The 23,939-nt window shown below is 26.1% G+C and overlaps 1 protein-coding gene across 1 annotated transcript in view; it reads right to left on the bottom strand.

The window, feature by feature from the left end:
- LOC107451502 (neuroligin-4, X-linked-like) overlaps positions 1–10,253 on the bottom strand; it is a 115,034-nt gene extending 104,781 nt beyond the window's left edge. Inside the window, exon 1 of the mRNA XM_021148297.4 lies at positions 9,036–10,253. Within this exon, the coding sequence (XP_021003956.4) occupies positions 9,036–9,516 (481 nt within the window). The 5' untranslated portion in view covers positions 9,517–10,253. The remainder of the gene's footprint in view (positions 1–9,035) is intronic.
- Between the last annotated feature and the right edge of the window lie 13,686 nt (positions 10,254–23,939).

The raw sequence follows: 23,939 nt of genomic DNA, 5'->3' as shown, positions 1-23,939 counted from the left end.
TAAAAAATATGCATTAGCGCTATTAAAATTATTCAGCTATTACAACTCATACCAATTCTTTCGATTTTTCATTGAAGTTAAATTAAGAAAAATATTGCATGTCGGTATAATTTTTCGCTTATATATATTTTATGAGTCTCATGAATTAATGAACTCCTAGATGAATACTACGACATAAACTTTTTTAGACAATACTGCTTGTTTGAAACGTAAAAAACTTATTGAAAACGCTTTAAATATTGCGGAAAGCTTTAAAATTTATCGCGCGTTTAATGTAAAGAAAATAACACTAGTTGTTTTAAACAAAATTATTCGAACTAATTTTAACTTGAATTACTTGAAACTTGAATAAAACTGTTGGTGAAACAAAAAAATCCAAGTTTAAAGAAATCTATTTATATGCTTTGTATCTGTTCGAAGAGATGCCGAAAGAGCCAAAAAAAATTTAAAACTTTCGGAAATTATGAAACTTTAGCGTATTTAATTTTACTTTAGCGTTTAGGAAACAAACTGGAACAGTATAAACAAACTACAACACTATGAACAAACTACAACACTATGAACAAACTACAACACTATGAACAAACTACAACAATATATAAAAAAAACAGATTACGGGATTCAGAACTCCAAAGTTTTAAAAGCAGGTTCTCCATGTAAGTAACGAAATGTTGATATAACGATACCTTACGAAAAATGATATTATTGATTAGCATTAATTAATTAATAAATGTAATTTTATGGCTAATCTTTTATAATTAAACTTTCATTATCAAACGTATTATTGTGTTTCATCTAATATTATTGTATTACATCCTAGTATAAGCAAACATTTTAATAATATTGGTTTGAACTATCCTAAATAAAGTTTTAACTATATTTTTCACCGAAACATGTTCACTTTATTTACGAATAGGTTTGAGTGACTTAATAAACATGTTTGAAACTTAATTAACACCTAAAAGTCTCACTAAATTGGGAATTTTAGCGAATTTTAGTCATGAGTGGTTTAAAATTTTGCTTTTTTTTTCTTTAAAAATCAAAATATCCATGTCATACCAAAAAGTAAATATACATCAAAGTATATTAAATTTAAAATAAATAAATATCTTCCAAAGATGCTTTTTGGAATTTTATTTTTTTAATGAAATTTTTATAAACGCGCTATTCCTATATTTTTCCTTTGTTACAAATGCATAGTTGCATATCATGAGTAAAAATCTTTTTAAAATTGTATTAAGGAATAAATAACCGAAGAATGAAATGCATGCAGTTATATTTTTGTGTCCACTCTATAAAAATCACTTTTCAATTTCATTCATACGACTTTTGAGGACATTGGAGGCGATTATTATTTGACTACCCTCATCATAAAAGTTATCTACCAGAATTACAATGTTTTAATGAGCTAGATTTAAGATACAAATTTTTTGAATTGTGTATTTAGTTTGAAACTTTATGAAATAAACTGCTGCTAAATTGGTCATTAAAATAAATATCTTAATCTTAACAATCACTTCTAAAGTCACATGCTTTTTAAACATGTTTGATATAAGATTTAATACGTTTCGTAAACGATACTAATGAGGTTCGCAATTCTTATGATTATTAAATACGGTTTTGAATATTTCGATTTAGAAAGCAAACAAATTTCAAAAGTTATATATATATATATATATATATATATATATATATATACAGAGAGTGGGAGAGACTTTCATCTTAATATTTATTTGAATTTCTGAGAAAATACTTAGAGTACTATTTTACAATTTTTTAATTGCTTTTTTCATGCAATTTTTCTCACTTTGCAATAAAATTTATAACATTCTGGGTTTTAAGGGACTGACAATGAACTGCAAAAAAATCATGTATTTTTAGACACCCTGTACCAGAAAATCAAGAAATAAGCTTAAAACGTGTATCTATTACTTTTATTGCTATTTAGAATAACTGAACAAAATTTTGTAAATATGGAGTAAACATTCATGGAGATATGAACAAAAACTAATTCTTTTGTCTTTACTACAACCTTAAAAATATTTAGTAAAAATACTCAGAATTTATCGAGTAAATTGAAATTAATTACAAAGTTATTGCTTTCTAAATTTCAAAAAAAAAAATTTAAAATGCGCATGATGTAAGTATTTTAAGTAGTTCTGATGTACTGCGCATGCACGGGAAGAATTAAAAATTAGTTTTATATAATTTTGTAGTGAATCATGTCTGGCAACTAATAGAAAAAATATGATTTAAATATCTTCTAAAAAATTAAAAGTTTCTAGCAATTTTCTAATTAGTTTTTGAACTTTTTAAGAGGAAGCTCAGAACAATAAGATATCTTGAACATATTTAGTTTTGTACTTCCTTCCCGGTTAATATAAGGTAGTGTAATTTGCAATTCTACTGAAAACCCCTGGAAAAAGGGGTTTATGTGCAATCAATCCCCTGAGTGATTAAATCCCCTGTTTAAAGAAAACCCTTGATTGATTGCACAAAAAAATTATTTAGAAAGTTGCTAGAAACTTTTTATGTTTCTAATAAATTTAAATCAGATTTTTTTCCCATTAGTTGCCAATTAAGATTCACTACAAATTCATGACAGCCGGCACAGTAAAAGCATGCCAAGTTTATTCCACTCAAGGGCAATTAAAAAAAAACTAGTTTAAATACTCATATCTTGCGCATTTTATATTTTTTCTTCCAAATTTTCAAACTATAATTTTACATTTAATTTCGAAATTTAATTTCAGAAATTTAAGCTAGATTTACGAAGTCTTTCAAATTATTGCATATAACAGCCAAAATAATTGATGCAAGTTAATTAATTTTGCTTGATTTGTAGGCTCAGGGTGTTCACAAATACTTGCTTTATTTCGCTATTTATTGTCTGTCCCTTACTCTGACCCTTTCTTTAAGGTTTTAAAATAGGAAGAACTAAACACTTGTAATAGCTCTTTAAGTATTTCTTGCGAAATTCAAAAACTGAATGTTATGTATGCATATATATATATATATATATATATATATATATATATATATATATATATATATATATATATATATATATATATATATATATATATAACAAAGCTAGTCGAGGATATTTTAAAAAGATTACCCCTTCCTGTTCTGTCCCTAATATGTCTCCCATTTCAGGTAAAGGGCTCTATTTCGGGAATTTTTGATTAAGAATTATTCTTAACCCTTAATTAAGCAATAACTGTGTTTTTATTTTTTTTCATCGTATTGATCATAATATCATATTTTAGGATTAAGTTCAATTAGATTTAAAGAAAAAAATATTATGTAACCCCTATTTTCTTTTTAAACGTTTTTAAATTAAGCAGGAATATTTTTAGTTTCTGTGTTTAATTACATTTAATTACAATTTACATTTACATTTTAATTACAATTTAACCATGTTAAAAAATTAATATGAACTGCTTATGAATAACAATTTTGGTCCTTAGTCATAACATGAGAAATATTAGTTGTTAATTCCAACTGGCATAAAACATTTAATATTTCAAGACAAAAAACGAAAAAGGAAGATTTTCTCGAAGAAAGTTATTTCCTACTATGAAAACTTAATAGAGAGACTGATTTTATAAATTTTCTTCCGTTTCTTTTCGTTTACTTTTATAATTTAAGCAATCCCATTACTAAAAGCTAAAAAGAGAAGAAAAAAAATTGGATTTTGGGATAGAGAGATGAATTTCTTCCAATTAAATATTTTGCGGAATTGATATATTTAATATGCATTTATTCATTTAATCTTAATGTTTTAAAAATACTTTATTGATTTAGCTTGATTTACCAAAATATTACTGGTAAACATTCACATTAAATGTTTTTTTTAATAATATATTGTGATTATAACACGTGGACTTATTTTATAGTATGGACATCAATTTCATTAAGTTACTAGTTTTAGATAAATATATTAATTATATAGTTATTAATATAATAATAATATAGATAAGATAAATATATAGGTAAGATAAATAGATAGGATAAGATAAATATAGATAAATATATTAATAATATATTAATTATATTAATTATTTAGATAAATATATTAAATATATTATTATTAGATAAATATATTAATTATTAGATAATAACAAAGTTAATTACTTTTTAAATATTTATTTTCAGCAAAATATATGATCAACTGCAACACAATAGTTCTTTTTAATAAAATAAATCTATTATTTACTTATTTAATTTTATATAAATTCATAATATAAATCTTCTTAAAATTTTTCGCTTTTAAATAAATAAGGATTAAAACTTTCATTTAACTAACCTAGCATCCTTAACTATTACACCAGTTGCTATTTTAAATAATTTAAACTAAGATAATTTTACTTGCGCATATCTGTATTATCTAATGAATAAAGTTTGATTAAAATCAATTAAAATATATTTTACAAAATCTCTGCCTCGATGATTTCAAGTGTTAGTTAAAACTTTAACATTAAAATCGCTGGTTCTGAATTATATACAATATCAATTTGGAGATTATAATAAAAATATAAACTTTTATTATTTCATGAATTCAAAAAGTTTAATAAATATATAGGTTTTTTCTTTGACACATTAATTAATTTTCGATATTGGAATTGATATTTTATTGTTTACATTAACATTTATATATTGCATCATTAAAATTATTAGAAATAATAAGTAAAAACATTTTATGATTCTAGGAAAGTTATTTGCCAAGAATCTTATTAAAACGGACAAATAGGCACTTCCAATTTCTAAATAAAACCACCAACCACTAATTTAAACTATATTTGTTTGTTTTTAAAAAAATATGTAGAAAAACGGGAAATAAACTTTTATAACTTACATTCAACTAAATTTATGATCTTCTTAATCTTTTCAGTCCTGTGTTTAGAGAAAATATAGAACACAGGAAGGTTAATGTGTTTTTAATGTTTTTCTACCCATTTATGATGAAGTAAAAGCTTTGCAATGTCTTAAATGTATTAATGTTGTGAACCTACCGTATATCTCGGTGTATAAGTAGCCCCCCCCTTTTTTTTTTTGATTGCAAGATAGCAAATTTTTTGTATGTTATATGTAAGTCGACCACTAAAAAAGTCAAATGTAAAAAAAAAAATATAAAAAAATTTAAGTCAGCATTCTTCAAATGAAAAATATTTCACAATGTTTTTTTCTGGATATGATACATTTTCTCTCAAATAAAGTTGAGTAAAGTTAATGAATCCGACACAGATGAAAGCCTGGATTCCTTAAATCTATCATTTTACGGCATGTTTTAATTCTTTTCTTTTATATATGTTTTGAAATAATCTTACTCCAGAATAACTTACCTTAACTTATTATAGACATACGTCTTAGAACTATATATATATATATATATATATATATATATATATATATATATATATATATATATATATATATATATATATATATATATATATATATATATATATATATATATATATATATATATATATATATATATATATATATATATATATATATATATATATATATATATATATATATATATATATATATATATATATATATATATATATATATATATATATATATATATATATATATATATATATACATATATATATATATATATATATATATATATATATATATATATATATATATATATATATATATATATATATATATATATATATATATATATATATATATATATATATATATATATATATATATATATATATATATATATATTTTCTTTATCCAATTTTTTCCTTGAATGTAATTTAAAGGGCGTCCTAAAAACACTTTTTGCAAGAGAAGAAAATATGATGAAAAAAAGGAGAAATTTATTGTTTACAACATATTAAGAATAGATTTAGTAAGGAGTAAATTGGCACAGAGTTCTTCGCATCTATCTCATTGTTTGTAAATCATCGATATTTCACGATCAACGAATGTTAGACTTTATTATGGAAAATGTTCTCGAGTAAGTCGATAAGTTTCTGTAAACATTTTTGGAATTTAAAAAATCGGCTAATTTGCGGTTATATACATTAAATTAAAAAAGAACTACTGAAAGTCCTTACTTAGCTTTTCGTTTCATTTGAAAAAATAAACAATTCTATAAATTTTTAAAAGAAAATCTTAATACAGTACAAAGTAATCAAATGAGCAACCATACATGTGCAGTTTGCAGTTCAAGAGATTGGATCTTTGCAGAAATTGAATCAATTTCAAAACTGGGTCGAAACAACTTCAGAACTGTACTAAATAATTAAAGAATTTGACGTTGCATAGTTTCGTTGTCCCTGACCATGTGACTGAAGTTCAAGAATTAAGCAATTTCAAATGACTTTTTGACAACACTTATCAAAAATAGAATTAAAGGATGAACCCCGAGAAAGTTGGATCTATTGTGTCAAAAAGAATCTTGACACATTCGGAATAAAAAAAAAAACATGGATACGAATTTATGAATATGAATTCAAAATACGAATACAAAACAAACGAATATTTATTTTCAGAAATAGTTTAGTACATTAGGGCTCACTCTGGGTTTTTGACCGTCAAAGATGAAATGCGTTTTCTCAAAATATTTAAGAAATTAAAATAATAGAAGCTTCTAAGAAGAAATTATTTTTTTACAATTAAATTTATTAAAATATTAATTGAATATATTTTTAAAAAAACTGCTACTGATTTTTTATATCAAAGGACAAATTTTAACAAAAAGAAATCTCGTTTGAAGAGTTAAAATACGTACTATATGGAAAAACATCTCTTTTTTACTTGATTTCAAACTGTTTCCTCCCACTTCCATTATATTTTCCATTATATTTTAAAAATCTTAAACTGAGTATTATTACATAAGATGAATTTTACGATGTCAAGTTCTTTAGAAATCCTAACGAATTTAAGTATAGTCTGTAATACATATTATTTATTTGTTTTATTTTTTAAGCAAAAGTTGTCCATCCAATTGATGTATATAAAAAATTGTTTCAGTTCAGAGAACATTGCAAACAGCTTAACTGTTTTTTACCTAAATAATCACCTAAATTCAGCATCCTAATGAAATTCCCAAAAAATTAACTATGTTCAAAGAACATTACAAATCATCTACTTTTATTTACATAAATAAATGCAGATTACAAATTATATAAGACTGAAAGCATTCCCTACTCGAAAGTGCCAGTTATGAGCCCCGAGGTTCATGGAGTTTGAGGTCATGCAATCCAGCCACACAGGATGTATCACATTTATTTTATGAATTCACATAAAAAAATATTGATTTTCACAGTTTTAAAAATTCTTTCTTAAAAGATATGCCTTTTTTTAAAAAAAAAAAAAAAAGAAAGTATTTCGTTATAGTTCTGCTACAAATCACAGATTTTTAAAATAAAGCTACAAAATGGTATATAGTACTTTAAGACATAACACTTGTGAATATGATTGATATTGATATTCCAAATAAGCTTAGTTTGCTATTATGAGATAACGAACTAAGTTAAGAGCATTATTTTTGTTTTCGCAAATTTTTAAAAAAATCATTTTATACATATATACAAAACACTCCAAACACTCCGTTCTGTGAGTAACTTCTCAAAGAATGATCTTTCAACATGTCTTAAAATGCATAAAATTATAATTAATATAATATTATATATTCCATTATGCACCATGTTCTAAAATATTTTTGAAGCAACAAGTGTTTACATAATTTTATGACTCTAGCCTTGGATACTTTAAGCATTATAGAAGAATTATTTCTTATATTATATCTTATTTTATATACAGGAATTATATTTGCAACCAATTCTGTGGATTTCTTAATTGAGCAATTATATTTAAAATTTTATTTATAATGATTATGAAACAAAAACAAAATGTAAAGGAATAAAAAACAATATATTCGCAATGGGGATTGTATTACGATTAATAATTCTAAAGAAATGATCTTTAAGTATAGTGTTTCGTTCGTGTGTTATTCTTAGATTACCAGCTTTAATTTAGTAAAACTTCCCTAGTAATAAAATTTAAGTGATAACTAAATTTGAAATAAATATTAAACGTTATCTCTCTCCATATTATAATATTAACTAAACTAAACTCAGATAAGACAAACAAATACATGTTCTAAATACATGGAAAATGATTTTTCATGTCTTACTTTGATTGTGTGAGTGTAGCTGTAAAAATATGTAAGAATATTTTGTTGAAAAAGAACGAATGTAACTGAAGTAAAATACTAATCAATATATAAATCAATAAATAAAACAAAATTTCACAATTGTATTTTACAAATAATTTTTAAACCTAAAGACACATGCAGTGACAGTATTACAGGATTCTCTTTTTACAAAGCATAAATCCGTTGTTTAGTTTAATATCACTGCTTTAAGATATTTCTTTGCTAGTGAGTTTTAATTCCCTTCAAAAATACAATTACATATCGTCGCATTATTTTAAATATTAGTGTGAATATATGGTGAATTATCTCTATGCATTATATATAGTATATAAATATTATGCGGAATCAGCTAACGGTTCCCATATACTTGTAAAATATATACATTTTATGCATTTCAAGACCAGTTTTTTTATTGTTATTAGAACCATTTTTGAGCTGAATTTAAGCAATAAACAAGGAACCAGTTCGTGATGTTAATATATTGCGCAATTGATTTAATAATTATAAACGCATTTGATAAATTGAATTTGATAATTTGCTTAAATTGCATAGATAATATTTATTGCGGATTTGATATATATATATATATATATATATATATATATATATATATATATATATATATATATATATATATATATATATAAATAAATAATAAAATGAGAATTTGATAAATATTTGAATGAATAAACATGAAACAATTATAATGCTCTTTAAAAATAAAAGCTAGTATTGAAAAAAAAAGAAATCCAAAATAATTTTCCCGAAATTCGTCACAAAACTATAAAATAAGAATCGTCTTCTGAAAATAAGTATATAATTCTATTGCACTTACCAGGTGATGGAGCATAGATGTTCAAATATAGACAATCCTCACTTTGATTTGCTAAGTAAGGCAAGAGTCTCCGAAGAAATCGGAATCGGCCTAATGGCATTCTGTTCAAAGCTTCAGTTTCATTAGCAACATCTGGCAATTTTTGGGGACAAACTGGACTGAATTGATTAGCCAAACGGACGCCTTTCCAATGCGGGGACGTGACTGGGGGCATGAAACGCAGAGGACCTTTGGGGGCACCAGCATATGGTACTCCGAGAAACACCTCAGCGGGTTGCAGTTGTCGATTGCTCAAGCTACTTAAGAATCCTCGAAGGTCCCCATAACGAGTACTCACAACTCTTGAGCTCAAAGTTCTGGAGTCTGGTTCCAGGAGAGTTGTAGCAGAGGAAAAACAAACTAGATGCAGGATGACACAGATGAGCCACAACATTTTCCCCAAAAGAATTGGTACATTAATCATGGTATAAAATTTCATCATGACGAAACAAGTGAGCGTGCAGTTTGATACTGAACTTAAAAGTTTATATCTTTTCTTATCACCAAAATTTTTATTTTAAAATCAGAAAATATTTTAAATCCCTTTAAATTGTGTACCGATTCCTATATCTTCTTAAACGATAACTTTAAAGTTAAATCTTACAAATATGTTCGGAAGACCTTTGTTTTTATGTCCAACTAATTAGCAGTTATATTTGCTTTGTTTTCAAATACTTTGCTATCTAACTAAATTTATACACATGTTCCGTACAAACTTATTTAACATTTCCGTAGTTCAGTTTTCAATTAAAAATATATCTTTTCAATGCACAAGACTAAGAAATCCTTTTTTTTAATTGATCATGCTCATATTTTATGAATTCATAATTTATAATCACTCATATTTTAAAGTATAAAAAATTTAAATTGAAGATTTAAATATCAACAAAAAAATTGTAACTGCGAAATAATATCTAAGAAATACATCAGCAATTCAAAGCCCGCTCTGTGCGACGCATTCATTGAATGCCAAACGATTCATGAGGGGTGTTTAACTCCTCCAACCCCACTACACGGATCACATGCAAAGAATTCAACGACCAGGCCAATGAAGAAACTCTGTGAGGCAAGATGCTGAAGAGGAAGAATATATATTCTGATCTTGCGCTTCTGAATTCAATTCTCTATCTGCCGGGAGAACTAAGCATGCGAGTCAAGCTGCGGAGGAGACGCATGTGCAGGAGATCTTGTATGAGGGATTTTTCCACTTTTAGTTGGTGAAAGAAAATCAGGGTGGCGTGATTGTTCTCTATAGGTCATTGTTCAGATTTTAAGAAAGAATCCGAAAGAATGTCTTGAATTTGAAACCTTCGAATGAGAAGCGGCTTTTCATTAAGTTAAGTGATGGATTTTCATTACTTCAAATACAGAAGTGAAATCAACGTTATTAAAGTTTTCCCTAGCATAAATGATTTATAAAAAATTAAGTTACTTAAATATATTTGAAATAAAGGCAAAAATAAAATCATAAAAAATAAATTTTAATAGTTTCATGCAATATGTTAGATGTTGGTGAATTATTACTTTTTGCTTTTATTTTTGTGTGAGAAAATTTTAATAGATACATATTTTCAGAAAACACATTTCATTCTATATACTACTGTACATTCTATAAGCTTGAACTAATGACAGAATAGGGAGGAAGACATGTAATATTGATACGAGACATGTAATATTTTGAGAGTCATCTGCAATTTTCCATTACTATGACAATCGGCATTGCTTATGATTTTTCATTTTTTTGGTTAGTTTGTTTCTCAAGTGGGTAGTTTTAAAATAGTTTATTTTTAATTTTAAAAGCATAATATTTTATGTCTGGACAATGATATGGTTGCTGATTATGGTAACCCTGGAGTAGTAAACTGTAAAAAAAATGAAATGAATGTGTTGTGAATGAGTCAGCAATTAGTGAACAAATGTATATTTGTGAATTGCTGACAAAATTCAAATGTTTCTAAAATAGCAAATAAAGGAATGCATGAATCTGCGAATAAAGAAAATAGTGTGGCGGTTTAACCAATAGGGGAAAAGGAACAGTCTTGAATAATATAATAAACAAAGAGAGGAAATAAATAAATGAAAAATGGTTGGGTAGTATGTCCAAGGTTCAAGATGTGGAAATTAAGTTAGATTCGATTTTTAAACATTTGTCCAAAATGAGGTACTATAAGGATAATTAACTATTGGAGTTTTTCAAAAAATGGAAGAATTTCCAGTAGTAAAGGATATTAGAGGAAGAGCAGTGTTGAATGATTTTATCATAAGAAAACTCGAACCCATGATTAGAATTTAAACTCTAACGCTGGGAAAGATCATTATATATACTTATCTAGGACATATCATTCATGCTCTTTAAGTCTAAGTTTAATGGTGCGTTTAGTTCGTCCTGTATTGTAGTCATATTTACTTTCATATGTCTGCTGAGCTTATATATGCTGGTCATTGGAGCAAATCTTAGGTATAGGTATTTTGTTAAAAACATGTTATTTTGGAATCATTTACTTTTTGGTGTGGTAATTTCCAGTTAAATTTGCTTATGAATAAACTATAAAAACATAACACTTAAAAACCGCATTATCTTCTATTGTATACGCTTGACAAGCCCTAAAGACAGGAAATTTTAAAAAGGAAAAAGCGAAATGATTTAGGTTTACGAATTAAATTTAAATATTACAGATGTATGAAGACTCCGAGTTCTTGTCTTTGTTTTATTTAGCCTTTTGTTGATCTCAAATCTCGCATAAATTGATAATTTTCTTTACTTCGGACATAAATGGCAACATATTTAAGGAGTTTGTTTTCTAAGAAAAAGGAAAAAAATCATAACATTTATTTAGCTGAACGGTTTCACTTTAATGCACACTTTAGTTTTACACTAATAAACGCTTAAACCGTGAAAAATTGTTTTATGCAGCCTTTTGTTTTAAGTATTGGATCAATTTATATTTTTAATGTTGATAAAAATAACAGCATATTTAAAAAGTTTGTATTCCATGAAAAGAGAAAAAAATCATGACATTTATTTAGTTGAACGGTTTTACTTTAAACTTTTAAACCAACAATACGAGAGTTATGCTACCCAGTATTATTACTCTGAAATTGCATTTTTGAAAAAAATATTATTTCAACCGGAGACTTAAAATTATTATGAATATATCTCCGTATAAAAACAAATTTAAAAAAATTAAGACAAACATAAAACACTGATTTATTGATTGTTTCTGTGAGTTGAATTGTTTCAGTAACTGTGCTAAATATAACATTGAGTTATGAGAGAATTACGTAACAAATACATGAGTAAAAGCACTTGTCTATTTTAAATAAATAGTCAACAGTTTTTTTAGAATTTCTTGATACTTTTCTAACTAATTTTAATCTTATTCAGAAAAAAAGCTAATGATATTCTTCATGTATTTAGGCAAAGAAACTCACTGATCATTTCACTGAAAAAAAATTTATTGTATCGTGGCCACTATTTTTGGTGTAGAGGTAAACTAAAAATTTTAAAGGGCATTTAGTCACATTTGTTTATTTAATTATTCACTGTTATAGTTTTTTTTATTACTTCCTTTTTATTTTATGCTTGCTTGTTATTGACAACATCTATTTTCATGCACATTTGAATAAATTAATTGGCTTCATTACACAAACATTTTTTAAAGTAGGCAAACACATTTTTAGTAATATATTCACACTAACTCTTTTAAACAATTGATATTTTTTATGTAATTGTTTGCACGATAACTACTCTCCACTTAAAATATCTATAGTATACCTTATCACTAAAAGTGATAGCAACTATTCACCAAAAGTTTTAATAGTGTGCGTAAGTGATGTTTGATGAAAAAAAGCTTTGCGTATCTTGCTTTGTATATATTAAAAGGCGCAGTTACAATGGAATTCACCAGATAAGAATTAAATTGAAAATTTACATTTTATCATTTTTAAAAAAAACTATTGTCTATTGTATTATTAATGTATAATATTCATTGCCTTACTATGAAAAACATTAAATATATTTCGATAGTTTAACACAGAATAGACTATCGGTAATATGGTATACTATATTCTTCGTTTCTTACCACTTCTTATTACTGCCAGTTCTAAGCAATTCCAATTTTAAAGGTTTCAAGCAGTTCTGTCATATCAGTTATTGTTATTAGCAATTTTGAAATACTTGTTGTGGTTCTTAATATTTCTGTCTTAAAACTCACTGCGATACAGCTATTAATTTCTCAGAAAAAATGATTAAATAGCAAATTGTTCACTTGTTATTTTACCATATACAAGCAAAACAGTCCAATAACTGTAAATAAGATGGTATTCAAACTGCTAACTGTAAGAAAAAGCATTTATAAACTGCTTTCACCTAATACGGTTAAGCAACAAAACTTTGATCGTATATAATATATTTGGTATAATATACTATGTATATAATATATTTGGGAGGGCTAATCTATCAATCACATGACCGACATGGATTCGAATCCAAACTGTGACATCCAATATTTTTTTCATCCCCTTAACACATAAAAAGATTCCAGTGTCCTGCATCCGCCAATTTGTGACTCTGGAGTAATAGAAGTTGATTCTCTCAGTCACGCCTAGATGGTAGCAAAATAAAGTTATTCAACACAAGTTTTCCCAAGTCTAATTTTTCCCATCTTTTACCATAGGTGAAACAACCAGATGAACTATTTAAACCACATTTCATAGTTTATCTTATAAATCACAACTCAACCACTGCCTTACTCCTATATCCATTACCTAACAGAAGGCATAGCTCCTATGCTCAGTTAAATTTCTTTCCTATGGTTTCGAATCCATGCTAATTTTAAATGGTTAAGAAATCATTTAGTTTTGTATTCACGATTCTACCATACTAGTCTCAAACAGTTTCAAAGTCACAAATATAAAAAAAAGTTCTTAACCCTTAACTTTATGGTTAATTAGATGAAGACTGATACCGTCTATTTTACAATAATTTTCTAACTAAAATTTTAACAGTGTAAAAAAAAGAATTAGTTTTTCCTTTTATAATGCTTTAAAATTGCGTCGATTAAAGTAATTAGTATGATCTTTTTTAACATATCATTTCATAAAAAATCTTTAATTATTTATATCCTCCAAGGCGTAGTAAAAAATTACAAAATTATCTGGAAACGTAAAAAAAGCTATAATTTATTATGAGAGAAAAATATAAAAACAAGTTCAATAGCAGATTTGCAATTATACTAAACTGCAAAAAATGTATAATTATTACAGAAAAAATGATTTTTTTTGTTTTTGTCCTTTTTATGAATCTAATTGAGTTATTCGACCTTTGCTGATTTATTTAAAAGAAATGGAATTAGAGAGATTGCTTTCAGAACCAAAATCGATACTAATTTATTCCTGAAATCATTATATCTATGTAACTCAATTAATTTCAGAGAGTTAGCTTATGTATTTTATCCCAGTTTTACGGATAATGGTGCAATGGAATGACCTTATAAATATGCGTTATTTAAAGATAAATAGTTACAAATACAATTGAATTTTATATTGCAGAGCTCATAATTAATAATAAATTTTAATGAAATATAATGTAAATTAAGTATATTTCTTAAAATTAAGATTACTTATTATTAGTTAATGATTGATTTGAATTCAGAAATGTTTCAAACACTTTTGGTTTATAGAAAATAGTGAAAATGCTTACAAATATTTCTTTTCTATTCAGTTTCATAACCAAAAAGCTATTTCAAATTAGTTTATGTATAATTAACTGCCTTTATGAGAATTTTATGACGTTACTCAATTTGTTTCTATTCAACGTATAACTCTAATTGTATTTTAGGTTGATATTTTTTATTGTATTAGCAAAGTTATTATATGTAGGTAATCTGTTTTTTTAAAGCAAGTAGCTTTTTGATTCATAAAATGAGTACAATTATTTTTACATATTTAATGAAATTTTTATTAATTTCACTTTATTTTTAGCTTCGTATTTTAATTTTTTTTCTTTCAATCAAAATTACTACTATTTTCTAACTAGTCAAAGCTCCGCAAATTTCAATTCGAGCTTCATACCTTATGACAAGGCTAGTTTTAATTAGTCTCTAATTACAACAATAAAACTTTATGGTCACTTGATAATGATATGTAATTGAATATTAATTATAACTCCTACCACTGTACGACTAACTACGGTGTTCAAGAGCTCGTTGTTTGAGATCAATATGAAATTCATTCGTCTCCAGACCGATACAGATATAATTTATTGCCAGATAGTGTGATTTATTTTCAATTGAAATTTCTATAATGCTAAATATTTCTGTCAAGAACTCTTTGCTGAATGGCTCAATAGTTTTCTGATCACTGCGAATAGAATTTATCACCATATTATCACTAATTGAATATTCGACTGATTTAGGACTTTCTTGATTGATAACATATAACTGGATTTCTATACTTAAAGGCAATGTTGGTATTTTTTTAATCTTTATCACAACCTTCGCTAGATTTATCACCATTTCATGGCTAATCATTTCATATTTTACAGCATAAAAGATCTACTAGAAGCAAAAATAAAATTTATGTACGTAATAAAAATTTTTTTTTGAATTCACGTAGATTTAAATAAATAATATAATTTTTATTTCCACAAACTTAAATTACTCCTTCATATAGAAGAAGGATTTAACTTCATCCGTGTTAAGCTACGAGAAATTATTTATCAAAACTTTCTTTATTTCTTCAGCAACTCCTTACTATTTTTGAATAACTTTATTTCATTTTATTCATTGATATGTATTTTATAAAACTTTAAGGCAGGAGATGCTTTAAAAAAATATAAGTTTTAAAATCACTAAAATTTCAAATTATAAAAATATTTTGAACTTAAAATTTTTAAATTTCGCAGTTTATTTCAACAGAACATATTTCAAGGAAAGAAATTCAACAAAAATTATTCAAAAATATTTCTTAGTCACGAAATAAATAAATAGAATTTTCAATAGGTAATTAAATACAATGGGTAATTAAATATAGAATACCTCTGCCTGACGGTAACTCTTAAAATTAAAAATGTATGGTACATCACATTAATAATATATATATAATCCTTACAAATATTTGTCGATTATATTTTTATTCTGGAAAAGAAATAAAGTAACTTTCCAGATTTTACTGTGGTTGTAAAAACATGATTTAAAAACATTTTGTTTTACTTAAGACTTCAAAGCTTTACAACGTGTTTCTGTAAATAATTTTATGCATTTTAGACCTTTATGTAATTCTACCAGGAATTCAATCTCTATGAGTTTTCCTTATTATACGAATGCATTCCTCTTTTGTCATAAATAAAAAAAAATTTGAAAAATAACACGTTTATGTGACATGCTCTGAGTTTCCCAACAAGAGAGGATAATATAATGTCTATATGGAATTATTTATTTATTTATTCGCTCTCAAAGGAAAAACTCTCACTTTAATGATAAGGCACTTCTTGAGCAGTATTTTGTTAATATTGAGAATCATATCGTCACGAAATCAAGTGATTTGTGACGAAACTCGAAATTTCAAAATTATGACGAAAATGCGTCTTCAATTCGAAAACTCTACGTGGTGCATTGTGGGAGATCGTTAACTAGAATAACGAAGCTAGAATAAAGGCTGGACAATCGAAAATTAATTGACGAATTACGCTGACCTGTTATATGATTGTCAATAAGTTTTATCTGTCCTTGTTGTGTCGTGGCTTTTATATGGTTCCAAAGTTAAAATTATTATTAAGAAGTTGGGTACATTAGGCATTGCTAATTCTTTTTTTAAGAGAAATAGAATAGCGAACTATCTCCTTAATTTTGACAAAATTCGTTTCCTCGAAGAAGTGACGATCTGTCATGCTGACGAAATGTTTGCTCGATTCAGATACCAGGAAATGGTTTCGTCAAAAACGAAGAAATTTTTGTGATGACAACGTATCCATTTTTTAGTGTTTAACTCATTAGACGCCACTATATCAAATAATATTCTTTCCTTTTTCCTAATATATTGAGAAATAGTTATTAATAGTTTCTTAATAGATTGAACTATTAACTATTGTATAAAAAAAAGCAAAAAGTAAATAGTTTATATTTCCGTTGGTGGAGAATGGTAGATAGAAATTTCTTCCTAACTGTTTTGACGATTTCTCCATCGAGAAGTGAAAATTTTATCAAATTTTTCTATCGTCAAACATAAATTAAGAGCATTTTTTAGACTAACATAGATTCGAAAATAACTAATTTAAATGAAATAAAATATAAATAAATTAATAAATTTTATTTCCATGATTTTTTTTTAAAATTATTATTTTTTGTATAGACACTATACGTAAGATTTTATGTAATAAAATTATATATATTCGTAGGTTTATATTATTTTGCATTTATTGAGCAAATAGCATGTATTGTTCGTTTTTATAAAAACTTACAATTAGATTGTATCTTACAACTTTCTATTATATGTTTCATATATCTAAAATAGAAGTTAGGTCTTTAGCATAATATATTTTTGATGCATGATGTGCTCTTTGATTCTAATATTTCTCTATCATGCCTTACAATAATATCAAGCTTTACAATCAGAGAAATTGATTTTCAAAAACTAACAGCTCTCTAAACAATCTGCAAAAAGATCATTTAGTCTGCATTACAGAATTGTAAATACTTATAAATAGTTGAAGAATTCCGAAGTTTTAAAAATCAATGTCAAGGGGCAAAAAGTGTGAATGAGCATTAAACTATACTTAACGCCGAATCAGTCATTAGGGGAGATTTGGGAAACAATTTCATTAACAACCACTTTTAATATGTTTTTTGAAATGACTTTTGGTGGATGCACTGTTAGAATTTTCATTCTGAAATTAACGTAAAATAACCGACAGTAGTAATAAGGTCGGCAGTCCTTTCAATTAATCATAAAGTTTACGATAAAGAACATTTCTTATCCTAAGATTTTGAAACTTATTAAAACTAGCATAGTTAAAAAAGTTATGATTATAAAACTATGCGGTTATTTAAATGCTTAAAATTAATATGGTTTCAAAACTAAAAATAAGAAGTTTAATTGGACATAAGAGCTAGGTTCTGGTTGAATTGTATTTCTTCAAATGAATTGAGGAATGTGGCTTGTTTCATATATCGTAAGAGATGGATATACTAGATTTTCTATGTTTAGCAGTCTTATGATGCCGTCATACATGTCTGATTAATAGTATCGTATTCTAATAATCCAGGGTCTCAAATTGGGGAGTGCAGGATTCTAAAAACTGTTCATGTGGAATAAATAATAGGGTGTCATCCCTAGGACTAGAATTACTGTTCTGTCGTTCATGAGATTGACGGATTAGCAACCTTAATTACATTATGTACACAGCAGGAAGGAAATCAAAGTTTCTTTAGATGGGCAGTTAATAAAAGGTGTTTCCCACATTTGACAGTTTGAAAACTGTCTTTTTTGGTTATTTGACTGTTTTGCTTGAAAATAACAATTAAATAAATTGTTATTTAAAAATTATTTTCCTAGAAATTCCTTAAATTAATTTAAAATTAATTAATTTAATTTAAATTGTTAAAAAATCATTATTTTTGTATTTGAACAGACCTACTGTATTATTCAAAAAGATTTTCTGCAGTGATATGAACAATAATATTAAAAGTTTTGTTCAAATACGGTAGAAAAAGTTATATCGTGTTCATATTGATTTTCGTTTAATCGTCATGTTTTAAAGAATAGTAGATATTTTTTATACTCTCACAAAAAAAACTTAAAATGTTTTTTAATTTACATATATATTAACAGTAATTAAAGTAAGCAATAGAGAAAAATTAATTAGCACATTGAATATTATAGTACAATAAATAGTATATGTTTTCATAAGGGAAAATTTGGCGACCAATAAGCAAAAGTCCTCGAGTGAATTTCTGTTGCTCTTTTTCTGATTGCACCACTTGTGTTATTAGAATAAACTATCTGTCTCAAGTGATTTAAAAATTTTATTTTAGACTTCTTTCTAACATGTTTTTTAGTTCAAAGACTTAAAAATGGAGAAGATTCTTTAAAGCTATCAAGAACGAGAAGCCATCTTCAATGCGAAACTGTGTTTGAAATATGTATAAAAAAAAGCCAAACTTTCCAAATGTGATGTTCTATGCACTTATTAAAAAGTTAAAAATATTTGTTTCGACTTATTTTTTATCTACAAAAATATTTTATTTTAAATTTTATATATTTGCTGTTTCTGTGATATTCAGTAAATGCAACATAACGTACGTATTTTATCTCGTTTTCTTACAGATTAGTCAAATGTTGTCAGAAGAGCACAATCAGAAGAGCCATAAGCACAAATCTTTTAGATTAGAAATTATGAGAAACTTTATTTCTAATCCTTATTAAATATTTTATTTATAAAAAAAATATTCAATTTATAGCATTAAGGAAAGACTAGTTGCTAAAATTTGCATATCCTATTACGGAACTTGTCTTTTTTGAAAAATTCAACCACCCAGGAAGCTCCATCCATTCTTGTCACATTTAACAACCTTCAACCTGTACCCCAAAATCGCCTGACACTTTCCTCCCAAAACTTTAATTATGGAAATTCCGTGGTAAAATACTTTTACTTTTTTCCCCCTTATCCCACTACGTTGACTGCCAAGGTTCTCAGTAGATTTCACCTCATTAATGTTTGACACTATTTAAATCAAGCAGCTATTTGGGCAAACGCTTATGACAAAAAATAAATAAGCAAATGTCGCATTTTTCACATTTTAACGAAAACTATGTTTCAAATTTAAAAAGTAGTAAGTCGAAAAGTATCGCTTTCTTTAAATATAAATTTGACAACAGAATGGAAAGATTTGGAATTTACAATTGAAATTCCCTTCTTTTTTTTACTAAACAAGAGTGCTTAAGTTTAACCATTAAATGTTATTCAAATTAATTATTAGGAATGTGCTGAGCACTACATTTACTATATTACCCAATGTAAGTTATTATTATTTCTATTTCACATAATTTTTTTTCTATTTTCATACCTGTATGAATCTAACTTAAAATAATTTCTCTTAAACAGAACCAAATATATTGCTTTTAAATAAAATTAGTGACAGTAAAATTATCTAATTAATATCTCGCCTTTTTTTTAAAAAAAATAACAATTGTATGCTTAAGGGAAATCGAAAGTTATTTCTTGTCCATTTCTTATACTTTTTGCTTTCTTGGAAAGTTGTCTTCTTCCTAGATTTAAATGATAACAATATTTTAATCAGCAATTCTCTTGCTGAGCATATTTTCGAAGCATTTTGTGAACAAGCAGTACTTTTCGAGAATATTTGAAGCCATTAATGATTAATAAATGATACAATTTACCGTGACTTTGCAATAGCATTTTTTACAAATATGATTAGTACTAGATACTTCCCGTGTTTTAAACTACATGCAACAATTTCTAGCTGTAAGTTGAAAATCAGTTTCCCACCAGATCTTTAATTTTTTTTTTACTCGTTAAAATTTTTTTATATAATCCAACTGACGAGGAGTTAAATAAGTCTACCTACATATTCGATAATTTTTTTCCTCTAAGCAAGTTATCTAAATTTTTTAAAATGAGTACATTTTACGTATCCAGTGTGATTTAAGTTTGAAGCGATTAAAAATGAAATAAAATTTCGAATATAAAGTATGCTTATTTTTGTAACATTGAATAATAACAGAGTTAGCATATATTTCAGAAGCTATTTATAAAAAATGATAAGGAATATAAAAGTACTTAATTAAAATTCTCTTTCATTGTCAGCGTAGTATGAAAGAAAAAGCAGATTTTAATCAAAATCATCTTTCATCAAAATTGTCGACGCGTAAGATGTTTTTATCACAAAGGTTTCAACAAGAATGCGCACTTATATTATTTCAATTTCAACATAATATTACTTTTTTCCCTTTACAAATGTTTTCTCTTTTACAACGGACAAGGAAAAAAAATATCAGTACTAATTTTGTTTTCAAAAGTTTAGTCCTTAATATTTTTTTAATATTTTGGTGGTAATACGTAACATCAGACATTTTTAAAATTGATAGTAAGATTGTGCAATATTTTTTATTGTAAAAACGAAGTCATTTTAGAGATTCCTATTGCCTAAAATTGTTCAATAACCACTCTGTTTCATTGAAGTTGATCATGTTTTCAATTATCAAAGCTACGAGCGTTCAAAACAATACCTTTTTCAATAAGCGTTTTAAAAATGTATTGTTACATATAACGTCTTAACGCTAAATTTTGTTTTGCATCAAAAATACAATAAGTTTAAATTACAAAGGTGGGAATAAAACTACAACGGATGATCTATATGTTGCCGAAAATTGTTCAATAACCTCCTTGATGCATTGCAGATTAATTTATTTTCGACAAACAAAGTAGCCAGCGTTTTCAAAACAAAACTTCAAGACTTTTTTCAATAAGCATTTCAAAAATGTAACGTTACATGCAACGTTAAAATATATGTAACGTCCTAACGTTACATTTTGTTTTGCATCAAAAACGCAAGTTTTAGAAACGTGAAATTATGAAGGTGGGAGTAGGATGGAATAAATTCGCTTACACTCGATCGTTGTTCAAAAGTTATGAAAAAGGTACCTTAATTTTGGTTTTTCCGTCAAATTTTCATATTTTTAAAAGCTTTACCCCTCAAACGTAGCTTTAGTTTCCTGCAAAAGAAACAGAAAAATTATTTCTTTTTTACAAATTGTAAAACGTTATGCACTCGATTCGTAATGTTTCATTTTTGAAGACACGATGGTATTTTTAAGAACTCCTACCCCGTTAATATCCCTATTTAAGAACCTTTACTTGTAATAAAATTTATGGCATTAATTACATTTTTAAATATCCCACAGTTGCTTTAAAAATTAAAATCCAGTCCTTTAATTTGGCAACGAGATACTTCCTTTATCTCAGTTGAGAGCTTTAAAGCTTAATGCATCCGGTATTTTAAAAAATTTATTAATAAAGTTTTTTTAGTAACGTTTTCAATGAAACTGTCTATTAATTTTTCTAATATGTCTCTCTGAGTAGTGCAAGAACATTATTCTGTGACTAAGTTTCGAAATTGAGTTTATCATAAATTACCCTGTGCTCTTAACTTTCCAAAAATAATTTGCTTACTTTTGTACTCTAACTATTTACAAAGTTACAGCAGAAATAATTGTTTACAATTTTTCATGAGTGCTTATGATTATAGCACGCATGTTTTGAACTACAGACTAAGAGAGAAAAGTATAATTTTATTATTTATGCTTTTTTTCGCAAAAGCAAATGAGGAAAATTTCTGAAACTTACTTTTTTAACTACATTGATTCCTAATTCAGTGGTATATGAACTAGCTTTTAAGATAATATTTCGAAACATAGATGGTAGTCTTTTGAACAAAATCATCAAAGGAATTTTTGCTTTAGACTTTCGAAATTATATAAAGTGTTTAACATATACGCAAAAAATGCATTATTTTTACCTAAATTTGTCCATTAAAACTAATTTTTTTGCTAGTTATACGAGTTTTTACATATAATTAAACAAAGAAACTACTTTTTTTTCTAACTTTTATTTAAAAAACTATTAATTAAATGTTATTAAGATTTTAAGAAAAGTTGTCGAAACTAATCGGATACCTTAAGAACTAAATTCAAATAAATTACATTGCGCCATTCATAAATTCTTCACTTTGCTTCATTCAACTTGTCAGTGACAGAAAATTGTATGCGACGCTTTGACATTATAAGACAAGCGTAAACTTTTCGTTAATGCTAATTTCATTAATTTATTATTGGAAACGAGGAATAGTTTTATAGAATCGCACAAACACGGGGAGAAAATACAACAGTTAAATGTGATCGAAACAGAATATTTTTTTAAGTTATTTTAAGGAATGAAATAACATTAAGTATATTATCCATCAATAACTTTTGGAAAATTAATAACTTTTTGAAACATTATTATGAATAGTTATTTTAAGAAATGGAACAGCGTAACTCGCGTCAATATACTAAACATGCAAGAGGTACATTTTCATGTGAAAGCAAAATTGTAAAGTTTTTCTAACATAGAACTCAGCTGCATAGTGTTATTGCTATAAAAAATCAGCTTAACAATTACAAAAACAATTATATGGTAACGTGAATTTGTCCCAAGCTCTAACGAAAAAAAAGTAGGGACAAAAAGAATTCCAACTGAAAAAGAGAACCGCGTTAAAAATGAAAGCCAAGAGCCTTAGAAAAGTTGATGCTTTCAAAATTAGTGAACACGATATGCATGACAAGAAATTTGAAACCGAGGAAAATATATTAAAGTAGAAATAATTTAAATTTTTCGTATGCATTTACGACGAAAAACAATTGTGTTCGTAGAACAGCAATTTTTTATTAATTTTTAATTTGAAAGCAATCGTTGCACTCACTGAGTGTTTGGTCATACCATAAGACGATGTGTCAAAATTTATTGACCATCTGATACTTAATAGAATTAGCGAAAATAAGTGAAAGTTTTAAAGAAAATGTTAAAGAAAATACAATTCATTTTGAGACCTTCATTTCGGAAGTCGAAATGATTAAACACCAACTATGCAGAAGTATGAGAAAAAGTGGAAGAAAATGCATAAAATAACAACTGTTGCTCTCACTGATTGTTTTGTTATGCTAGAGCTCAACGTACCAAAAGTTATTGACAATATAATGCTTAATAATAGAAACAGTGAATATATAAAATATAAATCAACTAGAGATCTTTATTTCAAAAATTTTAAAAGATTCAACTCTATCTATGGTGAAGTATGAGGAAAAATTGAG

Source organism: Parasteatoda tepidariorum, chromosome 2, assembly GCF_982258835.1.
Source record: "Parasteatoda tepidariorum strain Cologne lab strain chromosome 2, Ptep-v5.0, whole genome shotgun sequence".
NCBI lineage: Eukaryota > Metazoa > Arthropoda > Arachnida > Araneae > Theridiidae > Parasteatoda > Parasteatoda tepidariorum.
The sequence above is the reverse complement of the archived record's forward strand: the minus strand, read 5'-3'. Positions and strand labels throughout refer to the sequence as shown.